Source organism: Pocillopora damicornis, chromosome 10 (genome assembly GCF_964200805.1).
Source record: "Pocillopora damicornis chromosome 10, jaPocDami1.2, whole genome shotgun sequence".
Taxonomy (NCBI): domain Eukaryota; kingdom Metazoa; phylum Cnidaria; class Anthozoa; order Scleractinia; family Pocilloporidae; genus Pocillopora; species Pocillopora damicornis.
The window spans coordinates 14,798,060-14,825,628 of NC_142679.1; the positions used below are offsets into that span (position 1 = coordinate 14,798,060).

The 27,569-nt window shown below is 36.6% G+C and overlaps 3 protein-coding genes across 7 annotated transcripts; all 3 read left to right on the forward strand.

Annotated features, from left to right (window-relative positions):
- The first annotated feature begins 282 nt into the window (after window positions 1-282).
- LOC113665468 (uncharacterized) lies at window positions 283-9,299 on the forward strand. Its single transcript, XM_089184434.1, has 10 exons — window positions 283-526; window positions 2,656-2,707; window positions 3,222-3,296; window positions 3,930-4,052; window positions 4,470-4,558; window positions 4,827-4,895; window positions 5,657-5,720; window positions 6,194-6,319; window positions 7,256-7,381; window positions 7,612-9,299. Exons 1-10 carry the CDS (start codon window positions 371-373, stop codon window positions 8,190-8,192), a joined length of 1,461 nt encoding a protein of 486 aa, XP_089040560.1. The 5' UTR covers window positions 283-370; the 3' UTR covers window positions 8,193-9,299.
- A 9-nt stretch (window positions 9,300-9,308) lies between these two features.
- On the forward strand, window positions 9,309-17,838 carry LOC113665440 (uncharacterized). 5 transcript variants are annotated; one of them, XM_089184462.1, is made up of 5 exons: window positions 9,309-9,612; window positions 12,320-12,365; window positions 13,570-13,638; window positions 14,536-14,631; window positions 17,743-17,838. In XM_089184462.1, exons 1-5 carry the CDS (start codon window positions 9,457-9,459, stop codon window positions 17,775-17,777), a joined length of 402 nt encoding a protein of 133 aa, XP_089040588.1. In that variant the 5' UTR covers window positions 9,309-9,456; the 3' UTR covers window positions 17,778-17,838. The 5 variants fall into 5 exon arrangements, with proteins under 5 accessions (XP_089040588.1, XP_089040587.1, XP_089040590.1 ...); XM_089184461.1 differs by lacking the exon at window positions 17,743-17,838 and adding an exon at window positions 15,607-15,744; XM_089184464.1 differs by lacking the exon at window positions 13,570-13,638 and having other exon boundaries at window positions 14,524-14,631.
- On the forward strand, window positions 17,680-27,430 carry LOC113665466 (uncharacterized). The gene is made up of 11 exons (XM_089184427.1): window positions 17,680-17,992; window positions 20,807-20,852; window positions 21,514-21,576; window positions 21,663-21,794; window positions 22,178-22,260; window positions 22,580-22,648; window positions 22,844-22,901; window positions 23,615-23,797; window positions 24,012-24,071; window positions 24,742-24,873; window positions 25,819-27,430. The coding sequence occupies exons 1-11, from the start codon at window positions 17,837-17,839 to the stop codon at window positions 26,436-26,438; spliced, it is 1,602 nt and encodes a 533-aa protein (XP_089040553.1). The 5' UTR covers window positions 17,680-17,836; the 3' UTR covers window positions 26,439-27,430.
- The last annotated feature ends 139 nt before the right edge of the window (window positions 27,431-27,569 follow it).

Below are 27,569 nucleotides of genomic sequence, written 5' to 3' on the forward strand. Positions count from 1 at the left end.
CGGTTGGGGCTGGGGGGGTTGGGGGGGGGTGGGGGGAAGTTGTGTTAAAATCGTCCAAGTGCTTAAAGCACTGAAACTGTGACAGACAGAGAAACGAGAGCTAAAACACCACGTGACAATATCGTTAAGTTATTGTAACATAGTACCCAAATATCTATGAGAAAGTATGTGATATAGCATACTACTTCCTTCGCCGGCGGCGTCGCGTGATATATTTCCTCTCCTCCCCCCACCGCGTCGTGTAGTCTGCATTGTCAGCAATACGTAGTTCATATTTTGGTCACTGATTACAGTGGTTCCTGTAGATAAACAACGGTTAGTGGTATCACGTACAGACTTTTGGGAGCATAGAAGTATTGTATTGAGATTAATGGCTGCAAGGAACTCCAGAAAACTAAGCAAAATGATTGCTTTTTGGACTTTCACACTTATTATCGCTGTTTCCGTCGAGAGATCGCAACAAAGTGTTTCAACCGAGTGCGTGAGAAAATGTAATCCTCAACAACTGAAACGCTTGACAAGAAAGGTATGTCACTTTCGCTGTGATCAATAAACCTAAACTATACCATGCGTCTAAAAGAATCTTAAATTTAAGGCGCTCATTTGAAGCGCTCATTTTATAGGTTGAACTGCTTTCAGTTTAAACCAGGAGCAAATGTGGATGTTAAATTGTTTCGAAGTATGACTCTGGGACTCCTCTTCAGATGTGAATCAAATTGTCTTCCTGATAGCAAAAATTGCGGAAGCGGTCCTATGAGTGTGCTTTTCACTTCTACCTCGACGCATAGTACAGACCAACAACGAAACTGTCTACAATTGCAAAAAAATGTTATCACTTTATTTTGCGCGCTTGCTGTTTAGGTCGACAATCAATAACGCTTATCAAACAGGGATGGAAGACGCACGACCACATCAATTTCACTTAGCTTTATGTTTGACTTCAAAGTTTTCACATCCAAACTAAAACCTCAATTTTCCATTTTATCGAACTAAAATGGTGTCGGAAAGAGCATCGACGAAAGAAATATTTTAGCTCATACAGTTTTAATCGATTCATGTACGTGATGGCTACTATATTTAACGATATAAATTTGCATATGGAAGGTACCGGTTAGCGCGAAAACTGGACAGGTCTGAAGGAGAGCTGGATGGCGATAAGAATGAAAACGGTCTTTAGAAACTGAAAACGTGTTTGTTCTTCGATCATTCGTTCAGGTTTTTATCCTTTACTGCAAACACGTGCACAGCTCAATGTATAGACAATTTGTAAAGCCTTGATTTGTAGAACGGATCTGACAGCATTGCTTTCAGTGGATTTGCATCGGAAGCCTAGCAAAAAACTTTTTTTGAAAGGGAGATTGACAAATACTAATAAATAAAAATCCAGAAACAAGTATCGATTGATGAAATCGCTCTGTTGTTATTTTTAAAACATTTTTGTATCTAGGAGGCGTGAAAGCATGAAAAAAATGCATTCTCGTGATCTCGACTCTAGTCAATACAAATAGAGTGCAACGAAGACAAAAGAGGTTGTATGCATTCGAGATCCTTAATTCCGGATGTCAACCTTAATCAAAGAAATTAGAATAAACTGCGCGAAATCGTTGTGTATTCTTATCACTTCTAACCGTTTGTGTCTTGGACGTGATCTGATGGGATTAAGTCAAGCTTAACTTTTTTTCTCGGAAAAGACAGGAAGTACATTTTTGACATGTAAAAACAATGCACCTTTGAAAATAATTTTCGACCTTTAGTTCGTGAAACAATTTAGTAAAATGAGGTGAATCTGCAACAAGTCTAAGAAAACTCGTCTGTAGAGTATGAAATCCTGAAAAGTGCTAAATGGAAGGCTGTTGTGTCCTTTCATGGAGGATCAGGAGCAAAATTGAATGTGTTTGCATTTCACGACATTTATGTCAGTTCTGTTTAATTAAAAATTTACTGATAATTAGAGAAATTATTATCGCCAGAAACTGTTTTGGACGTTACATTTGCTCTAAATCACAATTTTTGCATCGAAAATGAGCGTACGTGATCGTACGGCATGTACTGCATATCGTGACACAGTCACGGTTTACTTCATTCGTGGAATATCACGCAAGCAACTAAATTTGCATTACTCGAACCAAAAGCGATTCATGTAGTTAGTGAACCTGATTATTTGATTTCTTTGTTGTGTCGTTTGAATTTTTCTTTTGGACTCTATCGTGCACAACGTTCAATAGTATTCGGATCATCCTGACTCAACTAACCATCCGAAACTGCCCATCAATTTGTTCATTCGCGATGTTTAAACGCTTACAAACAAAAGATTGTGCCTGGTCAGGGAGTTCCAAAAATAAACTGTAGCGCCGTTGTTTTTATCTTTGATTTTTCCCGCTTTTCTTACCACTTTCTTTCACTTATTACGATGTAATAGCACTTACACTAATGCTGTCACTACGGAAGTGCTGTAATTTATTTATTATTATCTTCATTTTCGAAGTACAGTATTATCCGCCACTTCCTTCGCCAGCTATGGACTCTGTGTTAGTAAACAATGTCCTTTCTGAATTATTTCGAAAACAAGGCAACAAAGCTAAGGTAGTGTGTATGGATTGGACATTGTTTATTTTATGGAAAGTTACCAAGTGTTCTTTTGTTTCCGATTGCTAGGTCTCAAAACTTTTCTCAAGCTGCTATCACCAGTGTCTGGGAGTGAGGAGAGGTAATTCAGTGCTCTGATAATGTGACTGACTGATCATTTGTTTATCAAAATTTAGGTTTGAATTGTACTGTTCAAGCATTGGAGTACATTTTATTGCCTTATGGGGTTTTCTGGGGGAAGGGTTGGGGGTTCCTAAGGGAATAAGAAGTCTGAGAAGTAAGTGGGAGGAGGACTGGAGACAAAAGTGTTATGCAAAGACTTACTCAAACAAGCTTGTCACATGTTATGTGTGTTGTTAATTTTTTTCAAATTTTTCACTTGTAATCTATTTACATAATTCCAGTCCTCAATCATTCCTGTTCCTTCTTTGTTTATTGTTGCATCTAAGTGTGTTTATGCTCCTTAATTAAAGTTGAAAGAAATGTAATCAATGTAAAAACTTAAAAATTTGTTTTTAGCTTCGTTTGATCTCATCTATCATATCACCTAATGACAAAGAAGTATTCATCATTGCTCACTAAACTGTTGATTATTGTAATTCATTCTCTTTGTTTTTTGTCCTGCTTTTTAACAGCTGCACATGGACAAGCCCCAGTCAGGCCAGGGATCTTTCAAAAACGCTTCAGAAAAGCTCTCCCACCTAATCCTAGTAAGCATTATAGTAATATCAAATGTGTACTTTCAAGTTTTTTTTCTTAAGGAATAGCTTACCTAAGGGTTAAAACACCAATGGATGGAAATATGTGTTACAAGATGATTTGACATAATGCCATGCCAGTGGACTTGTTGGAAGTGTGTACAGAGAGCCAAATTCTGACCTGGATTTCTTTTGCTGCATGCTCCTGAAGGTGCAAGGGGAAGATCCAGAAAATATTTGATGAAGGGAGGAGGGGGAGGCTCCAAAATATGATTTGGAAAACACTAATATTTTTTTTTGTGGGCTATTGCCTTAGCAAGTTGAAAAACATTTCATATTGACTAACATAGCTGCAAGTATTTTGGTGTCAGATGAGAAGAAAAAAAGAATGTACAGGTCTGATTAGGGGGTGGGGTGGGGGAAGCTGGGAGTCAAAATTTCCCAGATCCTTCTTCTGGATCTGACTGAGGCCACAGCAATGTGACGATTTAAACTTGCAAAACTTGTTTAATATGTAATCATCTCATGGGCATTGAGGTTTCAAGACCAGAAATCAAGATATCAGGGGCTAGAAACATTAGTAGTCATCAGTAAATTATTAATCAAATTGTTATTAATTTCCATTACTTAATAAATGTATTTTAGATTGTCCAGGTTCTTCACCAAACCAGACCCAGGACTGGAAACCAAGTAACATTAATGTGACCTTTGGTCAATATGAAAACACCACTAATTGGTATGCAAAGGTATCTTGGACTCCTATGAATGGTAAGTGCTCAGTTAAACAACTCTAATGTTTTCTCACTATCCCTGGTCGCCATCCATAGAGTTACAAAACAGAGATTTCTGTACAACATTAGATTCTATGGGTTTTTATTTTTGAGAATTTTATGGATATTACTTGATCAGCATAAATGAAAGTCTGCTGATATTTTATACTTTCGGTGAAATGATTTAATGTTTTCACATTTCACTGTACAAACTTACCTAGGGATCACAACCAGTGGTATATCAGCCATTTTGTCAGTATGATGTTGCATTATGTAACTTTCAATTATTACTTTGAAGTTGTTTGTTAGGGGTTCCTTTATCAGAGGGTTAATCATTGAACTTTTTGCCCGTGAAGTTTTTACGTTTGAGCTCAAATCTGTTTGTTTTAACATAAGTTTTTCTATTCACATCAAGATGCAAATGAAAGCTGGACTTCGATACTCATCCGCTTTTTCGCAATAGACACCTCTACTGGAGACGTGGATTGTTTAAAGTATCCAAAAGTAAGGATTTAAAAGGCATAGCTATCGCTAATTTTTTAAAAAAGCCTGTTTAGTCTCTATTTCCAATTTTTGGTTCGCAAAAGTATATCAAAATATATCAGCTCCAAATTGGTTTTGGAGAAAATGAAATTAGCAAATAAATATAACTTGTGAAACAAAAATGTAGGCCTCAGAATTTTGGAACGTTTCCCAACATTATATATTTATTTACTTGTAAATTTATTTGTTAGATAAATAACACATGTATCCTCTGTTAATTTTTCTCTAGAATCAAAGCGTTGCGACAGTTAACATTACTTCGTATGGCTATCAATATCCAAACAATATTTACTTAGATGTGAGTACCCTATAGATAATGACACTGGAATTTTAAGTGAGAACGCCACAAATTAGGCTCCTCATTGTTGTGATGTAATTCAGAGATTTCGTAACTTAAGTTACTTTTTAATTCAAATAAGTTTCAAAATTAATAATTTTATATTGCTTGTCGATAATTGTAAGACATAGTATGAAATAAAAGACACTACTGGCGCTCTATTTTACCGTTTACCTCACAGTAAAATAATTATAAGTCAGTTTTCATGATAATGTTAGTAATAACTCAACTTTGGCACAGGAATCAATTAACTTAAGCAAGTGGTATTTTTATTTTCAAAGTTTGCCTTCGTTGCGACATTGGAATCGGGATGGTGCAGTTTTTGCGATCACGCTTCATTGCCCATCGAAGGTCTAGAAAATTTCCCCGTATGAGTATTTCAATCACTTAATCTCAGTTAATCTGGACGCCTTGGTTTCTGAGATCTCTCCTTACCCTCTGTTTTTTTTTTTTTTGAGATGGTGGGTAGTGAGCCCAGTTACTAAGATATCACTTTTCAGCATTCTAAATCTGCATTTCGGCATTAGGCCTGGAAATTTCCCCAAACCATAAGCAACCGGGCTCAGTAAAATCTCATTACAGTGATCTGTCTCAAACTTCCCCCGTAAAAAAAAAAAAGAAAAAAAAAAAAAAGACGAATGCAACCTAAATAGAAGAGAGGAAGTCTTAAGAGGCATTTGCTAACTGCGGCATTCCGTATGTTTGATTTCCTCGCTATTTAGGTTATTGGCCAACCTTTCTCTTCAGATGATACCGTAACTTTTGACTCGTATGGACCCGTTGTAGGTGAGTGGTAATCACAGATGGTCGATGTTTGAATTGTTTTTCAACTGGCGACTAAATGACTCAGCTATTTATTTTAAAAAGAGAGATTTTCGATTGAATGCCTTCCCCTTTCCAATCAGATGCCAAATAAAAAAAATTTGCATTTATCCTGTCCCTTGTGTTTAAGCATTTTTTTTTCGGTTTACGATCCTTGAATGCAAAGCGCTCTATGAGATGGTGTATGAAACTGAGGTTATGCTAAGAGCAGATACAGAAGCACAATGTTTTAGTTAAAGGATAAGTTTTCATCTCTTTGTTTGAGAGCAAGAGTGGAGAATTTAAGAACTTAACCATCACAATAGGGTACACCAATGGCAAATAGAAAAATTCATTTTTATCTTTTTAAGTTGAACTTCTGGCCATAATAAAGTTTAAGACTGGTAATATACCATTTCGCTCGACCTTCTCATCCGTTTTTTATTCTTTTCTTGTAGTGTCTTCAACAGTTACTTCTGTGGCACAGACTACTCCTACAGCACAGACCACTCCTGCTACCGAGACAGAGACTTCTCCTGCTACCAACACACAGACTCCTCCTACTACTGACAAGGGAAAATCAGGTAAGTTCAGTGCAGTGACATTCAACAAATTGCTAATGGTTTCCATCACTGTCTGCACTGGATGATTAACTAGTGCCGTCCTAAATCTTATAACGAGAAATTTCAATTGAGAGTCAAGGGATCTAAATTTATACTAATCTCTGTGATTTGTATGCCGAACTCACGGTTCCCTTTTCACCAATCAGATGCATATCTAAAACCCTTTTCAACCTCATTTCAAGGTTTTTCTGGCCCTTGAGGCCGCTTACGTGTAAACTCTTTGATTTCTCATTGGATCTACGTGATGGCAATCTTTGTTATGATTGGCTGTTGCGTTATTTTATTTTGGCCTACGATCCTCAAATGCAAAACGCTTTATAGAATGAAATAATATCTTATATGGTTCAACAATTGTGGCTAGGTCGGGTGAGGCACGATGAGAGTAGCCTGAAAAGCCAAAACCTTTTAGCCAAAGGGTAACCAGCGCACCCATCTTTGATCTCTTGGTAACACAGGACGAAATTGCAAGAATCCGTAAACGGAAACGTGGAAGAAACATGTTAAACCGTTCCGGAAACACGACGGATAACCTGTGTTTCCGTTACCGGTTTCGTGACGTTTTCTCGCGTTTCCGTTGCTGCGTATACAACGGAACCGGACCACTTTTACGTAAACATAACGGAAACATGAAGTTGCATGTTTCCGCCACGTTTCCGTTTACGGATTCTTGCAATTTCGTCCTGTGTAATGGCATGCGCTCGTGTTCCTTTGCCAGAGGAGATCATACCTTATTATATCCACAGGTATCTTATACCTTGCTCTCCTTACATGAATTGTGAACTGAGACTGCAACATAGATTTCTAATGATCAAGTTTATATTTAGGTCTTACCATGATTGACCCTTGTGTAACTTCTTTGTGATTGGTGTAAACTGTACGTAATTTTTTGTTTCCTAGATAACACCACCACTCTGATTACCACTGTAGCAGTGTCTCTCGGTGTCCTCGGAGGATTAACGTTCGCTGCCTGCCTTTTAAAGAATATTTTAAGCCGCAGGCCGAAGAGCAGTAAACTGCCGCCAGGTAGGTTTTGAATAACAATAGTTTGTTGAGTTTTGCATCACAAGATAAGGGAGATGTGAAGTTGGACGTCCACATCAGGGGTGGGTAGAAATTGTTTTGATTGTGACTACTCCTCGCACCTTTGTACGTATCAGACAAAGGGTATTGTCGTAATATAACACAAGTTCTCATAACTGATTTGCAAGGAAATTTAGGAAGATTAACAACGTTTAAATTTTTATCTCTTACAGAATTCAAATACCACGCGTTTATCATTTACAGCAGCGAAGATAAGAGCTGGGTGACTGGAGAATTACTTCCATTCTTGGAAGAAGAAAGTCATTTGAAATGTTGTGTTCATTACAGAGACTTTATGCCTGGGAAACCTTTTGAAGTTAACATGGTGGAGAGTGTTTACAACAGTTACAAAGTAATTGCGGTGTTTTCCAAAAACTTGGTTCTCAGTAATTACTGCATCCACGAATTAGACCTTGCCAAGCATCGCCTTCTTAAAGAAAGAGACGACAGCCTGGTCGTGATGAGAATTGATAAAACGGATTGTGAGATGCTCCCTCGGGGATTGAAGAAACGAAGTTTCATAGACTATGCCAATCCCTTGGAAAAACCTTTTTGGAAAAGTAAACTCATTAAATTCCTGGACACCTCTAAGGATCTTGTTGAAGAAAGCAGGAACGAAGACAAAGACAATAATAACTGTTTTCCAAACGATTTTATCGAAGAAAATCAGCAGAAAAGAACTACTTACGAAAGAACAATCAGTACCGCTACCGAAGTATCTGTTATTTTAGAGACAGAGGGAACCTCTGTTTAAGAATGCGATCTAGATTTATAGTCGTGTTAATAGTTATACAGGTTATTGTGTTCTGGAAAAAGGTTTCATGATACCAGCGATCAAAGAGACCTTCAAGGCAAGATAAGTTCGTCTAGTATTCACGACGTTTCTATCAGCCGTTGTCGATATGTTCCCTCAAAAGTTAATCAAGTTTCGCATTTCTTTATACTTCTTGGATGGGAATGGGAAGAGGGGGGGATTTCTTTTTTATGGAAAACCTTTTCTGAGAAATATACCTTACTACTTACTATCGCGCTCCTGGAGAGCACGAAGGATTTTAAAAGGGAGGCGCTTTGCAAAGGTTCGAAAACACGAGTAGCACCGCCACAGAGATATTTATTTCAAAAAGGGACCTTTACTGACATAGAACGGGAACCTTAACAAGTTTGTTTCATATTAAGATGTCTTTCATATTTTGAGTTATATATTTTTGTATGTTGTACTTATCGCTAGCTTTGCTGAAATTAGTATATATATTTGAAAATACAAACAGCAACAACAGAAAAAATAGCTTTTGAACTTTTTGAAACTTGTTTATTTAATGAATTACTGAGATGACCTTTTTTGAAAAATAATTCCAGTAGTTGGTGGTTTTGTAGATGCATAAGCGTAGAAAAAGAAACTTCTCTTGGTCAGGTTTCAACCAAAAGTAGTCGGAACAATCACCTGAGAGACAAGTCGAAACAAATAAGGGGAAAACTGACTTGTACCAGGTTGTCTTTATGATGCACGTTACATGGAAATGAATGGGTGAGGAGGATGGAGTTGACGGAAAGAGGTACCGTCGTGCCTTGCACCTCTTGTACCCCCGTGTGAACTTTGGTTGAGGAAGCCTCTTTCCACTAGCGATCGATACAAAAGAGGAAAAACTTGAAATTGTCGGCCGACTTATTACATTTTTCTAGCCTGAGTTTGCATATAATAATTGTGCGTTTTTTCTTTTTAAAAATGCCTCTCTATTTCATCACTATTTAACCTAATCATTAACAAAGAGATCTTGGAGATCTTGTAGATCAATCTTAATAATCGAAAGCGACAGAATTACCCGAGTGTGAAACGAGATGCAAATAAAAACTAAAGCAAAAATGGGCCATCAGGACTTGTTTGAAATTTGCATTTGAACCCCGTTTAAATGTGGTGTTTCGGCAGCTTTCCTGCTCATGATGGAATTCTTTGTCTCGTGACCAATCCTTCGTGAAACTGTCGCAAGTTAATAAACGGTGCCAAAGGATCGCAAGAACCCATGCCTGCAACAATTCCTTTGCAGGTTTTCGCAGCCGTTCTCTTGGTTATCACAGGAGCATTGATAAACATGTTAGGAGCAAAGGTGCCCGAGAAAACAAGATGTTTTCGCGCTTGCGGTCTGGACAAAAAGATGTCTCTCACAAAGCCACCTCAGGTATGGATATTATCGGTGTCTTGAGATTTACAGCCGAAGTTAAGGTCTTAATTATGATGGCCAACTCAACTGTAAGCGGAGAATGAAACATTCAGCCCCAGCTGACAACAGCTCTGTAATTATCCATTTAATTGGCAAATAAAAATCACATTGGAAGGTGACCGGGCAAGAGGTTGTGGCAAACGTTATTTAAATTTACAGAGAAAGGAATATGTTCAGTAACTGGATAATGCGTCTATGAAGATAAAAATAATCAAACACAGGAAATGGGCCTTCGAGTGAGCCGTAATTGGTGAGCTTTTCGTTCGCATCAGCTCAGTATGTGGTAAACAAACCCTAAAAGATTTTGCACCGTTTTATTTAAATTAAATTAGTTGGAAGTTCTTTAATAAGAAAAAGAACTACCTTGTATATCCATGTGGTTAACTTCGGGGTTTATAAAACGTAGAAATGATGGATTTATCATGCAATTAAATCAGATCGAGATCACTTGTGTGCATCAAATCATTATCAAATAGGTCAACCATGAATTCACGATTTATTTCGAGAATTTGCGGAATTTTTCTTTTTGCCATTTGGTGCTTAGATACCCACGGAGCATTGTGCTGTTGCTATTTTTGTTTAAATCTCTGTTCTTATTTTCTTAATTCTATATTTACTTTAATTTTGTTTTGCTTCACATATGCAGAGAGCGTACTTTTTCTTTGAAAGAATATCATGAAAACATTTTTAATGATCTGGCGAGGTCAAAAAATCAAGTAATGGTCGAAAAACATCATATTCAGAGACAAGGCATCAAGATACTCATTTTTTTTCTATACCGCCTCTCGCTCTGATTTACAATTTCACTCATTTGCGTCTGATAAATTTTCACCTCAAAAGTTAATTCGCGTTCCTTCGTGCTCTTTGCAGCTTTCGTTTTGACCAAAAACCTGCTGGGGAGCAAGGTGTTTGATTTTTTATTCCGTTTAGACAAGCAGCACATTTTTCAAACTTGCTAAGGTTGAACTTTGGCGAAATAGTACTAGACAGGTTAGTGTAAGTTACAAAGGAAAGCAGAATTAAGATTATAAATGTCAAACACGTTTTTCCTCTTTTGTTTGTATTTTGATTAAAAAGCTTCTTACGAATTAATTAAGAGTTGCCAAATTGATATTGGGTAGTATTAGAGGATGCAAACTGGAATGAATTCTATTTTTCTTCCCTCTCTAGTTAATTTTTATTGTAAGAATTTATTGATGTCATACAACGGTGTAATTCTGTTTTATTGCATTGGCACGAGTTTTGAATCAAAAGTCGAATCTTTTCTTGATCAGTTCTCAGCTATCAACTTGGAAGACTTCCAATGTATGTAAACTGCTGAGACTGGATATTTGTTAGGGATCTATGGACCTTTTTAATTCGCTGCCGAATTATTAGTGTTCGAAACAAAAACAAAGACAGGTTTGAACGACGTAGGGCAATCAAAACATTCATCAAGACCTTGCATTCTTCGTGACATCAGGTTTGGACCGGAGACGAAAAGCTTTCGGTGCAAAACCAATGGTCATAGCAGAGCACTTGAATGAGGACTTTTCGTTGTTTTGCCAGACTGTTAGGTATCGATACTATTGTTGGTGTTTTCAGAAGCATTTGAATCAACTTATACAATGTTGTTTCATTGTCTCTTGAAAGAATGATTTTTGCCTCTGGGCGATTCTGAGATTGTCATTCACTACTGTAGCCAGTATCGACAATGGACGACGAATGCAAACAGAGAGGGCTGTGTGACACGATAAACGGGCGCGAATCAGCATCATGTAAATATTGCAAATGCTGCCTCTATCGTCAATCATGCGACTTTTAAGTGAAAAGCAGTTATTTTGTCAAAATAATGAATAAAGATTAATCTTTACAAAAAGATATCATATGACGTTTAGATTCTTTGAAAAAGCACATGTTTGATTATCAGCGGTGTTTCTGTGATTAGCGAAGGATCTAGAAGAACCATTGAAAATTTTTGTTTACCCACGTTAAAGTGAAAATCTTTTTTTTCCAGTGCAGTTTGGACATAAATCACTACAGAGATGACTTAAAAATTCCATGGCGAAAACAGTTAAAAAACAATTGAAAATCAATTGACGACTGCATCTTCTCTTTCAAACATTTCAATTTTTTCATCAATCAGCCTGGGTGATTAACTATTAAAGTGTTGTATCCATTATTGACTTCACGCAAGGATTTTACAGCGATGCATAAATATGAGGAAGACCACTTGAGTTAAGCGACGTCCTTCAAAAGAACTGTGAGGAACCAAATTATTTTACCAGTGTTGATTAGTAGAGAGTTCGATTTTAGACTTGTAGTAAGTAGAGTGTCATAAGCACAATATAAATATTTCTCTGGATGTAGGTTATAAAGGGAGGGTTCACATAAGCTGTATGTAAACTAAGTACCTGCAAATTTATTTCAATAATAAAATTATTTTTCTATTTTGACGGAAGTATAAGTTTTCGGGAAAATAAGGAAGAATGATACGGGGGTACGCTTTTGGAAAATAACAAAATATTTAGACCCGGACCAAAACCTATATCTATGTCTGTAATATTGATTCTAAAACAACCTGAATTGGAAAGAGAATAAATAGAATTACTTAATAACATGACTTATCTTATTATTTATATCTTGAATCCATTCTTTTCCAATAGCCTCTCTTTTTCATTTACAGCTACTAGATTCAGTCCTCTGCAACCGGTGTCTCAGAAGGAGATCAGGTAATGTGTGGAAACGGCCCAAGAGTGAATAAGCCACTTAACTAAAGAAGCTTTTATTCTTGTGTGTTCATAATCTGCAGCCACTACTAAAAAAATAACGCAAGGGAATAAGAATTAAAAGAAAGGAACTGTGATTATTTTTTTTTTTCACAAAAATAGTTACTTTCATGTCCAGGGGTTCAGAAGTATGCAGAAGTAATAATTCAGAAGCGCTGTCGGTTCTTGTACTAAGTTATCAATCATTCAATGAAATGTACAAAAATCATCTAAAATTAATATACGGTTTTGATGGCAGGCTGGTGACTAGAGTGACGTCTTTATGTTAACTTGAGTCGATCGGAAAATTAGGCCGGACAGTATGCAAGACCATATGCACTTATTACTTAAGAGAATGAAAAATTTTAAAGCTTTTTTTTTAAACACTTGCATCGAAAATTTCAGCGAATGTATTCAAAATAATCAATAGTTATAGATGATACTGTTTGATGATTCTAGGATTTTTTTTACTCTCATCTATCCTCAGGGCGATATATTTGTTTCACCTCTAATGCATCTAAACTCAAACTTTTAACTAGCTCTTAATATTTGAACGGAAAAAAAAGTTATATTCTTTTGTAGATTTTCGATCATGCAACAAAACTTAATAATATAGAAATCATCATTTACGGTGAAGCACACCTTTGTGGAAAAGACAATCTTTCAGCGCCGAAAAAGATCAACCTTTTCAAATATAAGTTTTGGATAATTTTAACTCTTCATATTCGAGTTGAACATATCTGATTGAGCAGTGACACGATTATAAATACTTGAAAGGACACCTAATTCGCCTATTGGTTGGTCCTGGGCCAGACATATTTTGCACTGTACTTCCAAAGGTGACATCAGGGATACCTTTGAGTTCTCCGACGACCGGCTGACACGAAAAGCTGTCAGACTTCTATAATCTATAAACAGCCGGTTTAGGTATACGTAAAATGATGGTGATCAAAGCAACGTCAAGTAGTTTAGGTAAAATTAGTGATGGGCAATCAGTCATGTGTCTTTTACCATCCAAAAGTTGACGAAATTGTAATAACATTTGCAAACAATACTTTTTTCACTTTTTATGTGCAGCGCTAGTGCGGAATGAAAAACGTTGCATTCCCACAATCGGCTCGAACATAACATATGAAATGATCAGTTTTCCACCATTTTTTTTTTTCAGAATCAAACTTCCCTCAGAATAAACATCTCACAGTACGGTTATCATTACCCGGATTATATAAAACTTGGGGTGAGCTTTTCTGTCCTTCTGATTCAAGTGATTTGGTCCTGTTTTGTGGATAGGACACTCGAAAAACGGTCAGTTAGGATTTCTTTTTTTAGCTCTTAATTTCACTTCTTACTTGTATGGAGTCGCCGATCACAGAACATTGTTTGCCTTTTTTATTTATGCAATCACTGATTTCATTTTCTCTTTTTAAGATCATCAGCATCCCTCATAAGAAAAACATCGCAATGAATATTTATGATGTTATTCCATGTGAGTTTTATTTAGTCAGAAGAATGATTTAATCAGTTTAGAATTATTCACTAGAATAGTACCTGCTATTCACTTCCGAACTAGCCAATCAACGCGCGCGAAAAGCACTATTCACTTGTGTAGTATCTACTAATAGAGGATATGTCAAACACGACAGATGTGTGAAAGTGTTGAAATCATTAAAATTCTGGCTGGAAAAGTAAAGACATAAAGCAGAATGGTTAGCAAAAAATTGGAGTCCTGTTGAAGAAAATGACTTACTCGTATACCTAGTAACTTCTTTCGTATGGATTTTGGAAAATTTGATGCTTTGTGTCACTATGCATCATAAAGTCCCTTACTGTGCCATCATGGTTTGAGAAACTTGTGGTAATGTTTAGGTTATAATAATCAAACAATTTTTTTTACGAAAAGAAACTTATGGTTGGGCGAAGGAGGAAGTTTCTAAAGATACTGTGTTGCTAAGTCGGGTATTACAAGATACTTTGCTCGAAACACCTGTTTAAAAATTTTCTTCGGTGGCTGATTTATATTATCAAATCTGTTTATACTAACAATTTATATCTAGGGTGGATGAATTTTTCTCGTGTCCAGCATTTTTGTTTTGTGTCTGTTATCTATTATCTTGTTCAACAGTACCATCATCAGAATCACCACCAACCATATCTACAAAGACAGAAAAAGCAACGACAAAAACTATAACATCGACAAGAGTTACCATTACAAGTGATAAAATAACGAAAGGTAAGATTTTGTGATGGCAAGAGAAAAATTTGATCCTCTGTTTCCTGGAACGGATTTTACAATTTTCTACAGAAAAATATTATTTTCTATTTTCCCACCAGTGTTTTTATATCCTCTCTATATCTATATGATCAAATTAAACGTCATGATTGAATCTGTAGTGGTTTACTTATCACTGACATTCTAGTACTTACGAAAACAACACTTCACAGTTTATTATTATGCAGCCTTCTTTCATTTACAGTTTCTACTTTGTTTAAGTCTTCCTCAGCAACAACTGCGCAGGGAACCCTCTCTAACAAATGCAAGTTTAAATTGAAGAACTCCAGTTTCGATGACCGTTTTTCCCTCCTGTGCCTTCAATTATAGCACGCCGAGTATTACTTTCTTTGTACAAATCGAGTAGAATTTCTACTCTATCATTTCATTTTTTTAATTCAACATATTTCAAGTTACTATGAATTGCGAAATCCAAATAAATGATTGAGCTATAGAGTCAAATGAGTGAAACGAGCTATGGAGTTAAACGTGTAAACTCTTTGATTTCTCATTGGCTCTACGTGATGGCAATCTTTATTCTGATTGGCTGTATTTTGCGTTATTTTATTTTGACCTACGATCCTCAAATGCAAAACGCTTTATAGAATGAAATAACCTCCTAAATGGTTAAACAATTGTGGATAGGTCGGGTGAGGCATGATGAGAGTAGCCTGAAAAGCCAAAACCTTTTAGCCAAAGGGTAACCAGCGCACTCATCTTTGATCTCTTGGTAATAGCATGCGCTCGTGTTCCTTTGTCAGAGGAGGTTATACCTTATTATACCCACAGGTATCTTGTACCTGTTTGTTCTTACATGAAATGTGAACTGAGACTGCAACATAGATTGCTAATGATCACGTTAGGTCATAGCATGATTGACTCTTGTATAACTTCCTTGCGACTGGTGTAAACTGTACGTAATTTTTTGTTTCCCAGATTACACCACCACTCTGATTACTACTTTAACAGTGTCTTTCGGGGTACTCGGAGGGAATGCCTGGGAAACCTTTTGAAGTTAACATGGAGGAGAGTGTTTACAACAGTTATAAAGTAATTGCAGTGTTTTCCAAAAACTTGATGCTCAGTAATTACTGCATCCATGAATTGGACCTTGCTAAGTATCACCTTCTTAAAGAAAGAGACGACAGCCTGGTCGTGATGAGGATTGATAAAACGGATTGTGAGATGCTCTCTCGGGGATTGAAGAAACGAAGTTTCATAGACTATGCCAATCCCTTGGAAAAACCTTTCTGGAAAAGCAAACACATTAAGTTTCTGGACACCTCTAATGATCTTGATGAAGAATGTATGACATAAGACAAAGACAATGATAGCTGTTTCCAAACGATTTTATCGAAGAAAATCATCAGAAAAGAATTGCTTACGAAAGAACAATCAGTACCGCTACCGAAGTATCTGTTATTTCAGAGACAGAGGGAACCTCTGTTTAAGAATGTGATCTAGATTTATAGTCGTGTTAATAGCTATACAAGTTATTGTGTTCTGGAAAAAGGTTTCATGTTACCAGCGATCAAAGAGATCTTCAGGGCTTAATAAGCTCGTCTAGTATTATGGCGTTTCTAAAGTACAGCCGCTGTCGATATGTTCCCTCTGAAGTTTAGTCAAGTTTCGCACTTCTTTATACTTTTTTTAACAGGGATGGGGAGGGGGAGGAATTTTTTTTTTTATGGGAAAAATTTTCTGAGAAAAACACCTTACTTCTTATCGCGCTCCTGGAGAGCCCGAAGGATTTTAAAAGGGAGGCGCTTTGCAAAGGTTCGAAAACACTGACAAGCAGCACCACCACAGAGATATTTATTTCACAAAGGGAACTTTACTGACATATAACGGGAACCTTAACAAGTTTGTTTCATATTAAGATGTCTTTCATATGTTGAGTTCTATATTTTTGTATGTTGTACTTATCGCTAGCTTTGCTGAACTTAATACCTATATTTAAAAATACAAACAGCAACAACAGAAAAAATAGCTTTTGCACTTTTTGAAACTTGTTTCTTTAACGAATTTCTGAGATGACCGTTTTTGAAAAAAAATAATTCCAGTAGTTCGTGGTTTTGTAGATAAATGAGCGTAGGAAAAGAAACTTCTCTTGGTCTGGATTTAACCAAAAGTAGTTGGAACAGTCACCTGAGAGACAAATCGAAACAAATCAGGGGAAGCCTGACTTGTACCAAGTTGTCTTCATGATGCACGTTACATGGAAATGGATGGGTAAGGAGGATGGAGTTGGCAGAAAGAGGTACCGTCGTGCCTTGCGCTTCTTGTACCCCCGTGTGGCCGGGAACTTCGGTTAAGGAAGCCTCTTTTTACTAGCGATCGATACCAAAGAGGAAAACTTGAAATTTTTTGCCTACTTATTGCATTTTCCCAGCTTGAGTTTGCTCATAATGATTCTGCGGGTTCTCTTTTAGTTAACAGCATTGATTCGCGACTTGATTGTTCATACCCTACGAAAATCGAAGCCACGCGCGATTATATTCAGCTCATGGCTCACCATTTTCGTCAGCTTGAATCTCTGTTATTATTTTGATTATCAAATTTATAAATCTATTGCTATAAATTGTTCCAATAGCCTATTTTAACACTTAAATCCTCAAACCAGGGACAAGCCTGCCTTGTTTGCCAGTTTTCACTTGTAGGTGGAAACAACGTGCTCTTTTCAAGAGGGATCATATTTCATGCACTAACATGTAGCTTCACTGCATCCAAGTAGTTGACTTTCATTTCCTGAAGCTGGTTTTTTATTTCTTATCGCGTTAATCAAAGTAAGAAACAAGCATGATGTACTCTGAATCTCCTATCGTAGCAGCCGGAATTAATGAACAAGCGGTATAATCAGTGATGTGGACTCAAAAAAATTCTCCCTATTTCATCAATATTTAAACTAATCCGCATTAACAAAGAGATCTTGGAGATCAATCTTAATAATCGAAAGCGACAGAATTACCCGAGTGTGAAACGAGATGTAAATAAAAACTAAAGCAAAAATGGGCCATTATGACTTGTTTGAAATTTGCATTTGAATCCTGTTTAAATGTGGTTTTTCGGCAGCTTTCCTGCTCATGATGGAATTCTTTGTCTCGTGACCAACCCTTCGTGAAACTGTCGCAAGTTAATAAACGGTGCCAAAGGATCGCAAGAACCCATGCCTGCAACAATTCCTTTGCGGGTTTTAGCAGCCGTTCTCTTGGTTCTCACAGGAGCATTAATAAACACGTTAGGAGCAAAGGTGGCCGAGAAAACAAGATGTTTTCGCGCTTGCGGTCTGGACAAAAAGATGTCTCTCACAAAGCCACCTCAGGTATGAATATTATCGGTTTCTTGAGATTTACAGCCGAAGTTAAGGTCTTAATTATGATGGCCAACTCAACTGTAAGCGGAGAATAAAACATTCAGCCCCAGCTGACAACAGCTCTGTAATTATCCATTTAATTGGCAAATAAAAATTACGCTGGAAGGTGACTGGGCAAGAGGTTGTGGAAAACGTCATGCAAATTTACAGAGAAAGGAATATGTTCAGTAATTGGGTAATGCGCCTATGAAGATAAAAATAATCAAACACAGGAATAGGGCCTTCGAGTGAGCCGTAATTGGTGAGCTTTTCGTTCGCATCAGCTCAGTATGTGGTAAACAAACCCTAAAAGATTTTGCACCGTTTTATTTAAATTAAATTAGTTGGAAGTTCTTTAATAAGAAAAAGAACTACCTCGTATATCCATTTAGGTAATAACTTTGGGGTATCATGGAAGGTTTATCAAATGTAGAATGATAGAACTATCATGCAATTAAATCAGATCGAGATCACTTGTGTGCATCAAATCATTATCAAATAGGTCAACCATGAAGTCACGATTTATTTCGAGAATTTGCGGAATTTCTCTTTTTGCCATTTGGTGCTTAGATACCCACGGAGCACTGTGCTGTTGCTATTTTTGTTCAAATCTCTGTTCTTTTTTTCTTTATTCTATATTTACTTGAGTTTTGTCTGCTTCACATATGCAGAGAGCGTACTTTTTCTTGGAAAGAATATCACGAAAACATTCTTAATGATCTGGCGAGGTAAAAAAATCAAGTAATGGTCGAAAAACATCATATTCAGAGACAAGGCATCAAGATACACATTTGTTTTCTATACAGCCTCTCGCTCTGATTTACAATTTCACTCATTTGCGTCTGATAAATTTTCATTTCAAAGCCGTGAATTCGCGTTCCTTCGTGCTCTTCGTAGCTTTTGTTTTGATCAAAAACCTGCTGGGAGCAGGGTGTGTGATTTTTCATTCTTTTAGACGAGGAGCACATTTTTCAAAGCTTGCTGAGCTTGAACTTTGGCGAAAAAATATTAGGCACGCTGGTGTAAGTTGCAAGGGAAAACAGAATTAAGATTAAAAATGTCAAACACGTTTTTCCTCTTTTGTTTGTATTTTGATTAAAAAGCTTCTTACGAATTAATTAAGAGTTGCCAAATTGATATAGTAGGGTAGTATTAGAGGATGCAAACCGGAATGAATTCTATTTTTCTTCTCTCTCCAGTTTATTTTTATTGTAAAAATTTCTTGATGTCATAAAACGGTTCAATTCTGTTTTTATGCATTGGCACGAGTTTTGAATCAAAAGTCGAATCAGCAAATGTAGGACTTGGAAAGCTGCTAGTCTTAGAAAGCTGTTAGTCATAGAAAGCTTTAGTCTGAGAAATATTTTCTTAAAACTCATTGATCAATTCTCAGCTATCAACTTGGAAAACTCCCAATCTATGTAAACTGCTGAGACTGGATATTTGATAGGGATCTGTGGACCTTTTTAATTCGCTGCCGAATTATTAGCGTTCGAAACAAAACAAAAACAGGTTTGAACGACGTAGGGCAATCAAAACATTCATCAAGACCTTGCATTCATCGTGACATCAGCAGGTTTGAACCGGAGACGAAAAGCTTCCGGTGCAAAACCAATGGTCATAGGAGAGCACTTGAATGAGGACTTTACGTTGTTTTGCCAGACTGCTAGGTATCGATACTACTGTTGGTGTTTTCAGCAGCATTTGAATCAACTTATGCGATGTTGTTTCATTGTCTCTTGAAAAGAATGATTTTTGCCTCAGGGCGATTCTGAGATTGTCATTCACTACTGTAGCCAGTATCGACAATGGACGACGAATGCAAACCGAGAAAGCTGTGTGACACGATAAAAGGGCGTGAATCAGCATCACGAAAATATTGAAAATGCAGCCTCCATCGCCAATCATGCGACTTATAAGTGAAAAGCACTTATTTTGTCAAAATAATGAATGATTATTAATCATCACAAAAAGATATGATATGACGTTTAGATTCTTTGAAAAAGCACATGTTTGATTATCAGCGGTGTTTCTGTGATTAGCGAAAGATCTAGAAGAACCATTGAAAATTTTTGTTTACCCACGTTGAAGTGGAAATCTTTTTTTTCTAGTGCACTTTGGACGTAAATCACTACAGAGATGACTATACAATGCAATTGGCGAAATCAGTTAAAAAACAATTGATAATCAATTGACGACTGCAACTTCTCTTTCAAGCATTTCAATTGTTTCATCAATCAACCTGGGTGATTAACTATTGAAGTTTTGTATCCATTATTGATTCCACGCAAGGACTTAACATCGATGCATAAATATGAAGAAGACCACTTGAGTTAAATGACGTCCTTCAAAAGAACTGTGAGGAACCAAGTTATTTCACCAGTGTTGATTAGTAAAGAGTTCGATTTAAGATTTGTAGTAGGTAGAGTGTCATAAAAACATTGTAAATATTTCTATGGATGTAGGTTATAAAGGGAAGGTTCACATAAGCTGTACAAAAACTAAGTACCTGCAAATTTATTCACACACTCAAATTATTTTTCTATTTTGACGGAAGTATAAGTTTCCGGGAAAATAGGGAAACATGATACAGGAGTACGCTTTTGGCAATGAACGAAATATTTAGACCCGGAACAAAACCTATATATACGTCTGTAATATTAATTCTCCTGAAACAACCTGAATTGGAAAGAGAATAAATAAAATCACTTAATACCATGACTTACCTAATTATTTATATCTTGAATCAATTTTTTTCCAATTGTCTCTCTTGTTCATACACAGGTACTAAATTCAGTCCTCTGCAACCGGTGTCTCAGAAGGAGATCAGGTAATGCGTGGAAACGGCCCAAGAGTGAATAAGCCACTAAACTAAAGACGTTTTTATTCTTGCGTGTTCATAATCTGTAGCCACCATACAAAAAATAACGCAAGGGAATGAGAATTAAAAGAAAGGAATTGATTTCTGTTTACAAAAATAGTTACTTTCGTGTCCAGGGGTTTAGAAGTGTGCAAAAGTAATGATTTAGAAGCGCTGTCGGTTCTTGTAATAAGTTATCAATCATTCAATGAAATGTACAAAAGTCATATAAAATGAATATACGGTTGTGATGGCAGGCTGGTTACCAGAGTGACGTCTTTACGTTAACTTAAGTCGATCGGAAAATTAGGCCGGACAGTATTCAAACCATATGCACTTATTAGTTAAGAGAATGAAGAATTTTTAAAGAATTTTTTTTTCAAACATTTTCATCAAAAATTTCAGCGAATGTATTCCAAATAATCAATAGTTATAGATGATACTGTTTGTTAAAACCAGGGGTTTTTTTTTCGCTCTTATCTTTCCTTGGGGCGATATAAATGTTTCGCCTTTAAATATACATAAACTCAAACGTTTTACTGGCTCGTGATGTTTGAACGGATAAAAAGTTATATTCTTTTGAAAATTTTCATGCAACAAAAGTTAAAAACATTGATATTATCATTTACAGCGAAGCACACCTTTGTGGAAAAGACAATCTTTCAGCGCCGAAAAAGATCAACCTTTTCGGATAGTAAGTTTTGGATAATTTTGACTCTTCATATTCGAGTTGATCATATCTGATGGAGCAGTAACACGTTGGAATCCCTTTTATTTTAGATTGCCCGGGCAAAGTGAATGAATCAACACCAGTGCCTGAAGAACAGTTTTCTTCACGACCTTTTGTAGCTATTCGACGATACAAAGATACGGACAACTGGTTCGCAGACGTTTCATGGGATCCACTTAATGGTACTCAAATTCTTCTATGCTCGGCATTTAATACAACCAGAATCGTAGTTTCAGTAAAATCCATTAATCCTCGTGTTTCATGCCGATCTCTTCAGCGCAAGCCACTGAGTAATGATTTTCAACCAGGATAAATATTATTATCAAAATGTGGATCCAAAATTCTTTAAGGATCTTTTCCGTCTGAGCAGCGACGGAAATAGGCTATCGAAACGTTTGCAGCTTTGAAAAACTTTCTTTGAACAGAAAATGTTTCAAAAGTATGGGGAGGTGAAGTTTATGTGGAGGTGAACTGATGAAGCTCTGTATGCATTGCATTTCCGCCATTTTGCGCTTATCCCTCACTCTACTGATCTACAATACTTGTTTGCCTTTCTTTGTCCTAGATACTAATAAATACTTGAAAGGACATCTAATTAAGTTATCAGTTGGTCCTGGGCCAGACATATTTTGCACTGTACTTCCAAAGGTGAGATCACGGATACCTTTGAGTTCTCCGACGACCGGCTGACACGAAAAGCTGTCAGACTTCTATAATCTATAAACAGCCGGTTTAGGTATACGTAAAGTGATGGTGATCAAAGCAACGTCAAGTAGTTTAGGTAATATTAATGATGGGCAATCAGTCATATGTCTTTTATAATCCAAAAGTTGACGAAATTGTAATAACATTTGCAAACAATACTTTTTTCACTTAATATGTGCAGCAGAGTGAAAAACGTTGCATTCCTGCAATCGACGCGAACCTAACCTATGAAATGATCAGTTTTCCGCCATTTTTTTTTCAGAATCAAACTTCCCTCAGAATAAACATCTCGCAGTATGGTTATCAATACCCGGATTATATAGAACTTGGGGTGAGCTTTTCTGTCCTTCTGATTCAAGTGATTTAGTCTTGTTTTGTGGATGGGACACTCGAAAAACGGTCAGCGAGGATTTATTCTTTTTAGCTCTTCATTTCGCTTCATTTTTGTATGGAGTCGCCGATCACAGAATGTTGATTGGCCTTTTTTATTTCTGCAATCACTGATTTCATTTTCTCTTTTTTAAAGATCCTCAGCATCCCTCATAATACAGGAGGCTTCGCATTGAAAAGTTATGATAGTCCATGTGAGTTTTAATTAGTCAAGAGAACGATTTAATTGGTTAACCATTATTCACTAGAAGAGTACTAGCTAGCCAATCAGCGTGCGAGAAAAGGACTATTTACTTGTATGTTATATACTAAATGTAATAGTTATTGTCGAGGCTTGTGGTGAAATCAATAATAATCAAGGTAGGGGATATGTCAAACACAACAGATGTGCGAAAGTATTGAAATTATTGAAGTTCTACTGTTTCGTTTGGCAGTAAAAGTAAAGACATGCAGCAGAATGGTTCGAAAAAAATTGGATTTATGTTAAAGAAAATGACTTACTCGTATATCTAGTTACTTCTTTCGTATGGTGTTTGGAAAATTTTTATTTCCCATCCTCATTTTGATGCTTTGTGTCACTGGGCATCATAAATTCCCTTACTGTCCATCATGGTTTGAGAAACTTGTAGTAATATTTGGGTTATAATAATCAAACAATGTTTTTTTTACGAAAAGAAACTTATGGTTGGGTGAAGGAGGAAGTTTCTAAAGAAATTGTGTTGTTGTGTCGGGTATTACAAAATACTTTGCTCGAAACACCTGTTTAAAAATTCTCTTTGGTGGCTGATTTATATTATCAACTCTGTCTATACTAACAATTTATATCAAGGGTGGATGAATTTTTCTCGTGTCCAGTATTTCTGTTTTGTGTTATTTATTGTCTGTTATTTATTATCTTCTTCAACAGTACCATCATCAGAATTATCACCAACCACATCTACAAAGAGAGAAACGGCGACAAAGGCAACAACGGCAACGACGTCAACAACAACAACAACGGCAACAACGACAACGACAACGGCAACAACAACAACAACAACAACGGCAACAACGACAAGAGCTTCCACTACAAGTGATAAAACAACGAGAGGTAAGATTTGTGATGGTAAGAGAAAAATGTGATCCTCTATTTCCTGGAACGAATTTTATAATTTTCCGTAGAGAAATCCTTGTATTTTTATGTTTAAATGATTAAATTAAACGTCATGAATGAACCTGTAGTGATTCACTTATCACTGACATACCAGTACATACGAAAATAACACTTCAACGTTTATTCACATGCAGCCTTCTTTCATTTACAGTTTATACTTTGTTTAAGTCTTCTTCAGCATCAACTGCGAAGGGAACCCTCTCTAACAAAGGTAAGTTCAAATACAATAACTCCAGTTTCTCCTGTGCCTTCAATTAGAGCGCGTTAAGTATTGCTTTCATTGTACAAATCGAGTAGAATTTCTGCTCTATCATTTCTTTTTTTAATGCAACATATTTCAAGTTACTATGAACTGCGAAATCCAAATAAATGATTGAGCAATAGAGTCAAATGAAAATAGGATAGAAAGACATTCGTGGTTTCTATAATTTGCCTAAAATCAGCTTAAAAGAGAGAGAAGAATAAGTCTTCCTATATCACTATCAATAGCGTGCTATGTTGAGCGCAAATGCGGGAAAGACTTAGCCAATGAAATTCTCATCGGTCATTTCTAAATGATCACCGTTTTCGAGAATCCCAGAACTATTTAGGAAAAACAAATCCAGTGCCGTGAATTTTGCTCACTTGAATGTGTCCTGCATTGAATGCAGCATCCCTACGTTCTCCATCAAAACATCGGAGCAATACGCGAGTTGCATCTAGCATTATTTCAAGGAGTCAATTGATAACAAGTTAGGTGAAGTGTTAGGTTGGGGCAGGGGTAGGTGCGCATTTGGTCAGATTCTGACATCAAAAGAGGATTAGCGCTGACATAGATTTGAATCTTCTTTAAAACAAAACTTTGTACTTACAGTTAATTTGATTTCATTCTGTTCGTCCAGATAACAACAAAGCTATCAGATATGTTTTCATATCTGCTGGTATCCTTGTTGGTCTACTGGTAGGAATACTGGTTATTATTTTTCGCAGAAAGTTCGTGTCGCGGCCCATGGAACACACTTCTGTCTCAGCAGGTTTGTCTTTGTCCTCTAAACATCTAGACACGTCTGATGTTACTTTAGTTTGAAATGCTCCCATTTTTAACTCGGGCTCTCCCTGGTCTTTTTTTTTTGTGGCTGGCAAGGCTTCATTCCCAATTTTGCTGTTGTTTTCCTTCTATTAACCTTTAAAATTTCTCAGATAAAGTGTTCATTTTCACTCGTATTTTCTGTGGTGCCGTACATTTAGCAGGACATGACGGTCATATAAACATCGAGCGTTTATTCGATGTTTTGGGCAGTGGAGATGACACTCGAACCTTGCACATCTAGCGTAGAAAATATTTGGCTCGAAGTCTGTACGTCACTAACTAAAGCCAAATGCCTTCCCGTCTGGCACTCCCTCAGTAAATAGGCAAATATTATCCTCTCGTTGGTGATAGAAAAGAAGAAGTCTGACAATTCTGAAAATCTCAATAGTAAAGACTAAAAATATTCAATCGCTTTTAAGACCTCTTTAAAAGATTTTTAAATCAGGAGCTCATAATACTAAACCGTACAGAGTGCCATTGAATGGAAAACGAACTTGTATATCTTATTAAAGGGCAGAATTTATTGAAATTCAAAATTAACTAAAGAGATTCTGAACCTGGGAGTGTGTGGTTTTTTTTCGTTTCCATTTTTTATCAAAGTATGTCGGAAAGCTATTCGCCAGCTACCAATATATAGCGACTTATTCACAGAACGTTTAAAGCCAAAGATTCATTCAGCAAACTCTTTGGCATGACTCATGCCAAGTGAACGTTTTCGTTAAATTTCTGATTCTTGTTTGATGTGTTTCTCTTGGGCTGTTCGGTTACCTTAGAATTATTCTAAGGGAAGGAAGAAACACAGGTTCTGAGCCAGCCCTCCCCTAAACAGGCAGTGCTTGAAAGCAGAAATAGCACATAACAGGTTATACGTATTTTCTCATATTTTTAGGGTCTAGAATAACATTGTCCAGCAGTTCGGGATCTGAGGAGAAAGAGTTGGATAGTCCAGGAGCGGAGAGCTACGTATTCATTATGTTTAACGAAAGAGACTGTAAATGGATGAAAAACAAAATTCTACACCTTCTTGAAAAACAACATAAACTAAAATGCCGAGTTCACTACAGAGACTTTTACCCTGGGAGAGTTTTTTATGAGACTATGTCAGAGAGTGTATACGCAAGCTACAAAAACATAGTTGTTTATTCAAAGAACTTTTTAAAAAGTACTAACTGTTGTTATGAGCTGGAACAAGCGGAGCAACGACTTTTAAGCGAAAATGACAACAGTCTGGTCATCATAAGAATTGATGACGCAGATTTACAAGAGCTTCCTAGAACGTTGCAGAATAGAAGCGTGATCGACTATGACAGTAATCATGAAAAACCTTATTGGGAAAAAAAGCTCCTTCAGTTTCTAAAGGTGCCCGTTGCGGTTAGATCAGAGAGAAAAATAGCAACAGTAATGACAGGCAGACCAGCCGCATCTGAGGCGAAAAATGCCCTAGCAATAACTCGGTACAACAGGCTTGACAGTACAAAAAGCGATGACACCGTAATATCCTCTGTGTAACAGTCTATTATAAGTGAAGATTGGCATATAAAGAATTTGCGCGCATTTTCTCACAATTACCGATGGCTTGTTGCTCAAGTAACGACGGGTTGATTCCAGAAAACGAAGGACTGAGAGGAATATTGCGAAGGAAAAGGGTGAACCTAAGCAATAACAACAGCAATATTGAGAGTACAGTAAAAGTATCAACTGTAAAAATTGGCAGTGCAGGAACTCTGACTAACAGCACTGATAGTGATTACACCGAAGTAGTTTTTTTTAAGCCAGATAAATCGCTATGTGACAGACGAGATGGATCTTGAAATTCTGGTACTGAGGCTAGAGATTTCTTTTTTTATTTGTAGTAAAGAAAACTTGTAGCTCAATCTTGTGCTCTTGGATTTCCTCAAGGACAATAATAACGACGTATGCGCATGGAATAAAACGATTGCTTTAAAAAAGGAAAGGACGGCGATTCTACATGGGAAAATTTGAAAAAAATGTATATATATCAACGAGATTAACAACAAAACCACAAAGGAGTAATTTTGAAGCGCCTAACACTTTACCCTAATTATAGATTGGATTTTTTCATTTTAGGGAAAACCGTTTTAAACATTTCTTCTCATGTCAACCATGACAGGTACATATGTATAAACACGTGCATGGACATTCAACCAATTATCAAACGCAATATCATTAAGCTGCGTGTTGTAGTAGTTATGATTATGTTTTAGGGATTTAGGCTAAACTCTCTGACTTAAGGATTCCCAGACAAACATATTCCTAGAATGTCAGCAGGTTGTATTATCTTCATTGGGTGATTATTTATAACAGTGGGGAGCCGCAGTCGCAAACACACTTGAAAAGATACATACATGTATATACAAATAAATGAATAAAAGATGAATAACTAAACAAACAATACATAAATGAATCGTAAAAATGGATGAAACTGTAATTTTTCTTTTGATATTACATTAATAAACTAATGAATAAGGGGATTTAAGAAACTCTTCTTCGTGGCCTCTGTTGTCATTAAATCTCGTTAACCTTCTCCTGATCATGCTTTCCGCCCTTACCGCCAGTTGAGTTCAATATCCTTCACGGTTGTGCAATTAGAGTTTTTAAGATGGGTCAAGTGGAAAGCAT

Bases quoted from the DNA above. Each gene is read 5' to 3' on its own strand.
- LOC113665466 (XM_089184427.1), top strand. From the start codon at position 17,837: ATGCCTGCAACAATTCCTTTGCGGGTTTTAGCAGCCGTTCTCTTGGTT. The intron at 17,993-20,806 runs GTATGAATATTA...GTTCATACACAG, and splicing joins CTCTCACAAAGCCACCTCAG to GTACTAAATTCAGTCCTCTG. The intron at 23,798-24,011 runs GTAAGATTTGTG...TTTCATTTACAG, and splicing joins AAGTGATAAAACAACGAGAG to TTTATACTTTGTTTAAGTCT.
- LOC113665468 (XM_089184434.1), top strand. From the start codon at position 371: ATGGCTGCAAGGAACTCCAGAAAACTAAGCAAAATGATTGCTTTTTGG. The intron at 4,053-4,469 runs GTAAGTGCTCAG...ATTCACATCAAG, and splicing joins ATCTTGGACTCCTATGAATG to ATGCAAATGAAAGCTGGACT. The intron at 7,382-7,611 runs GTAGGTTTTGAA...TATCTCTTACAG, and splicing joins GAGCAGTAAACTGCCGCCAG to AATTCAAATACCACGCGTTT.
- LOC113665440 (XM_089184461.1), top strand. From the start codon at position 9,457: ATGCCTGCAACAATTCCTTTGCAGGTTTTCGCAGCCGTTCTCTTGGTT. The intron at 9,613-12,319 runs GTATGGATATTA...TTTCATTTACAG, and splicing joins CTCTCACAAAGCCACCTCAG to CTACTAGATTCAGTCCTCTG. The intron at 14,632-15,606 runs GTAAGATTTTGT...TTTGTTTCCCAG, and splicing joins AAGTGATAAAATAACGAAAG to ATTACACCACCACTCTGATT.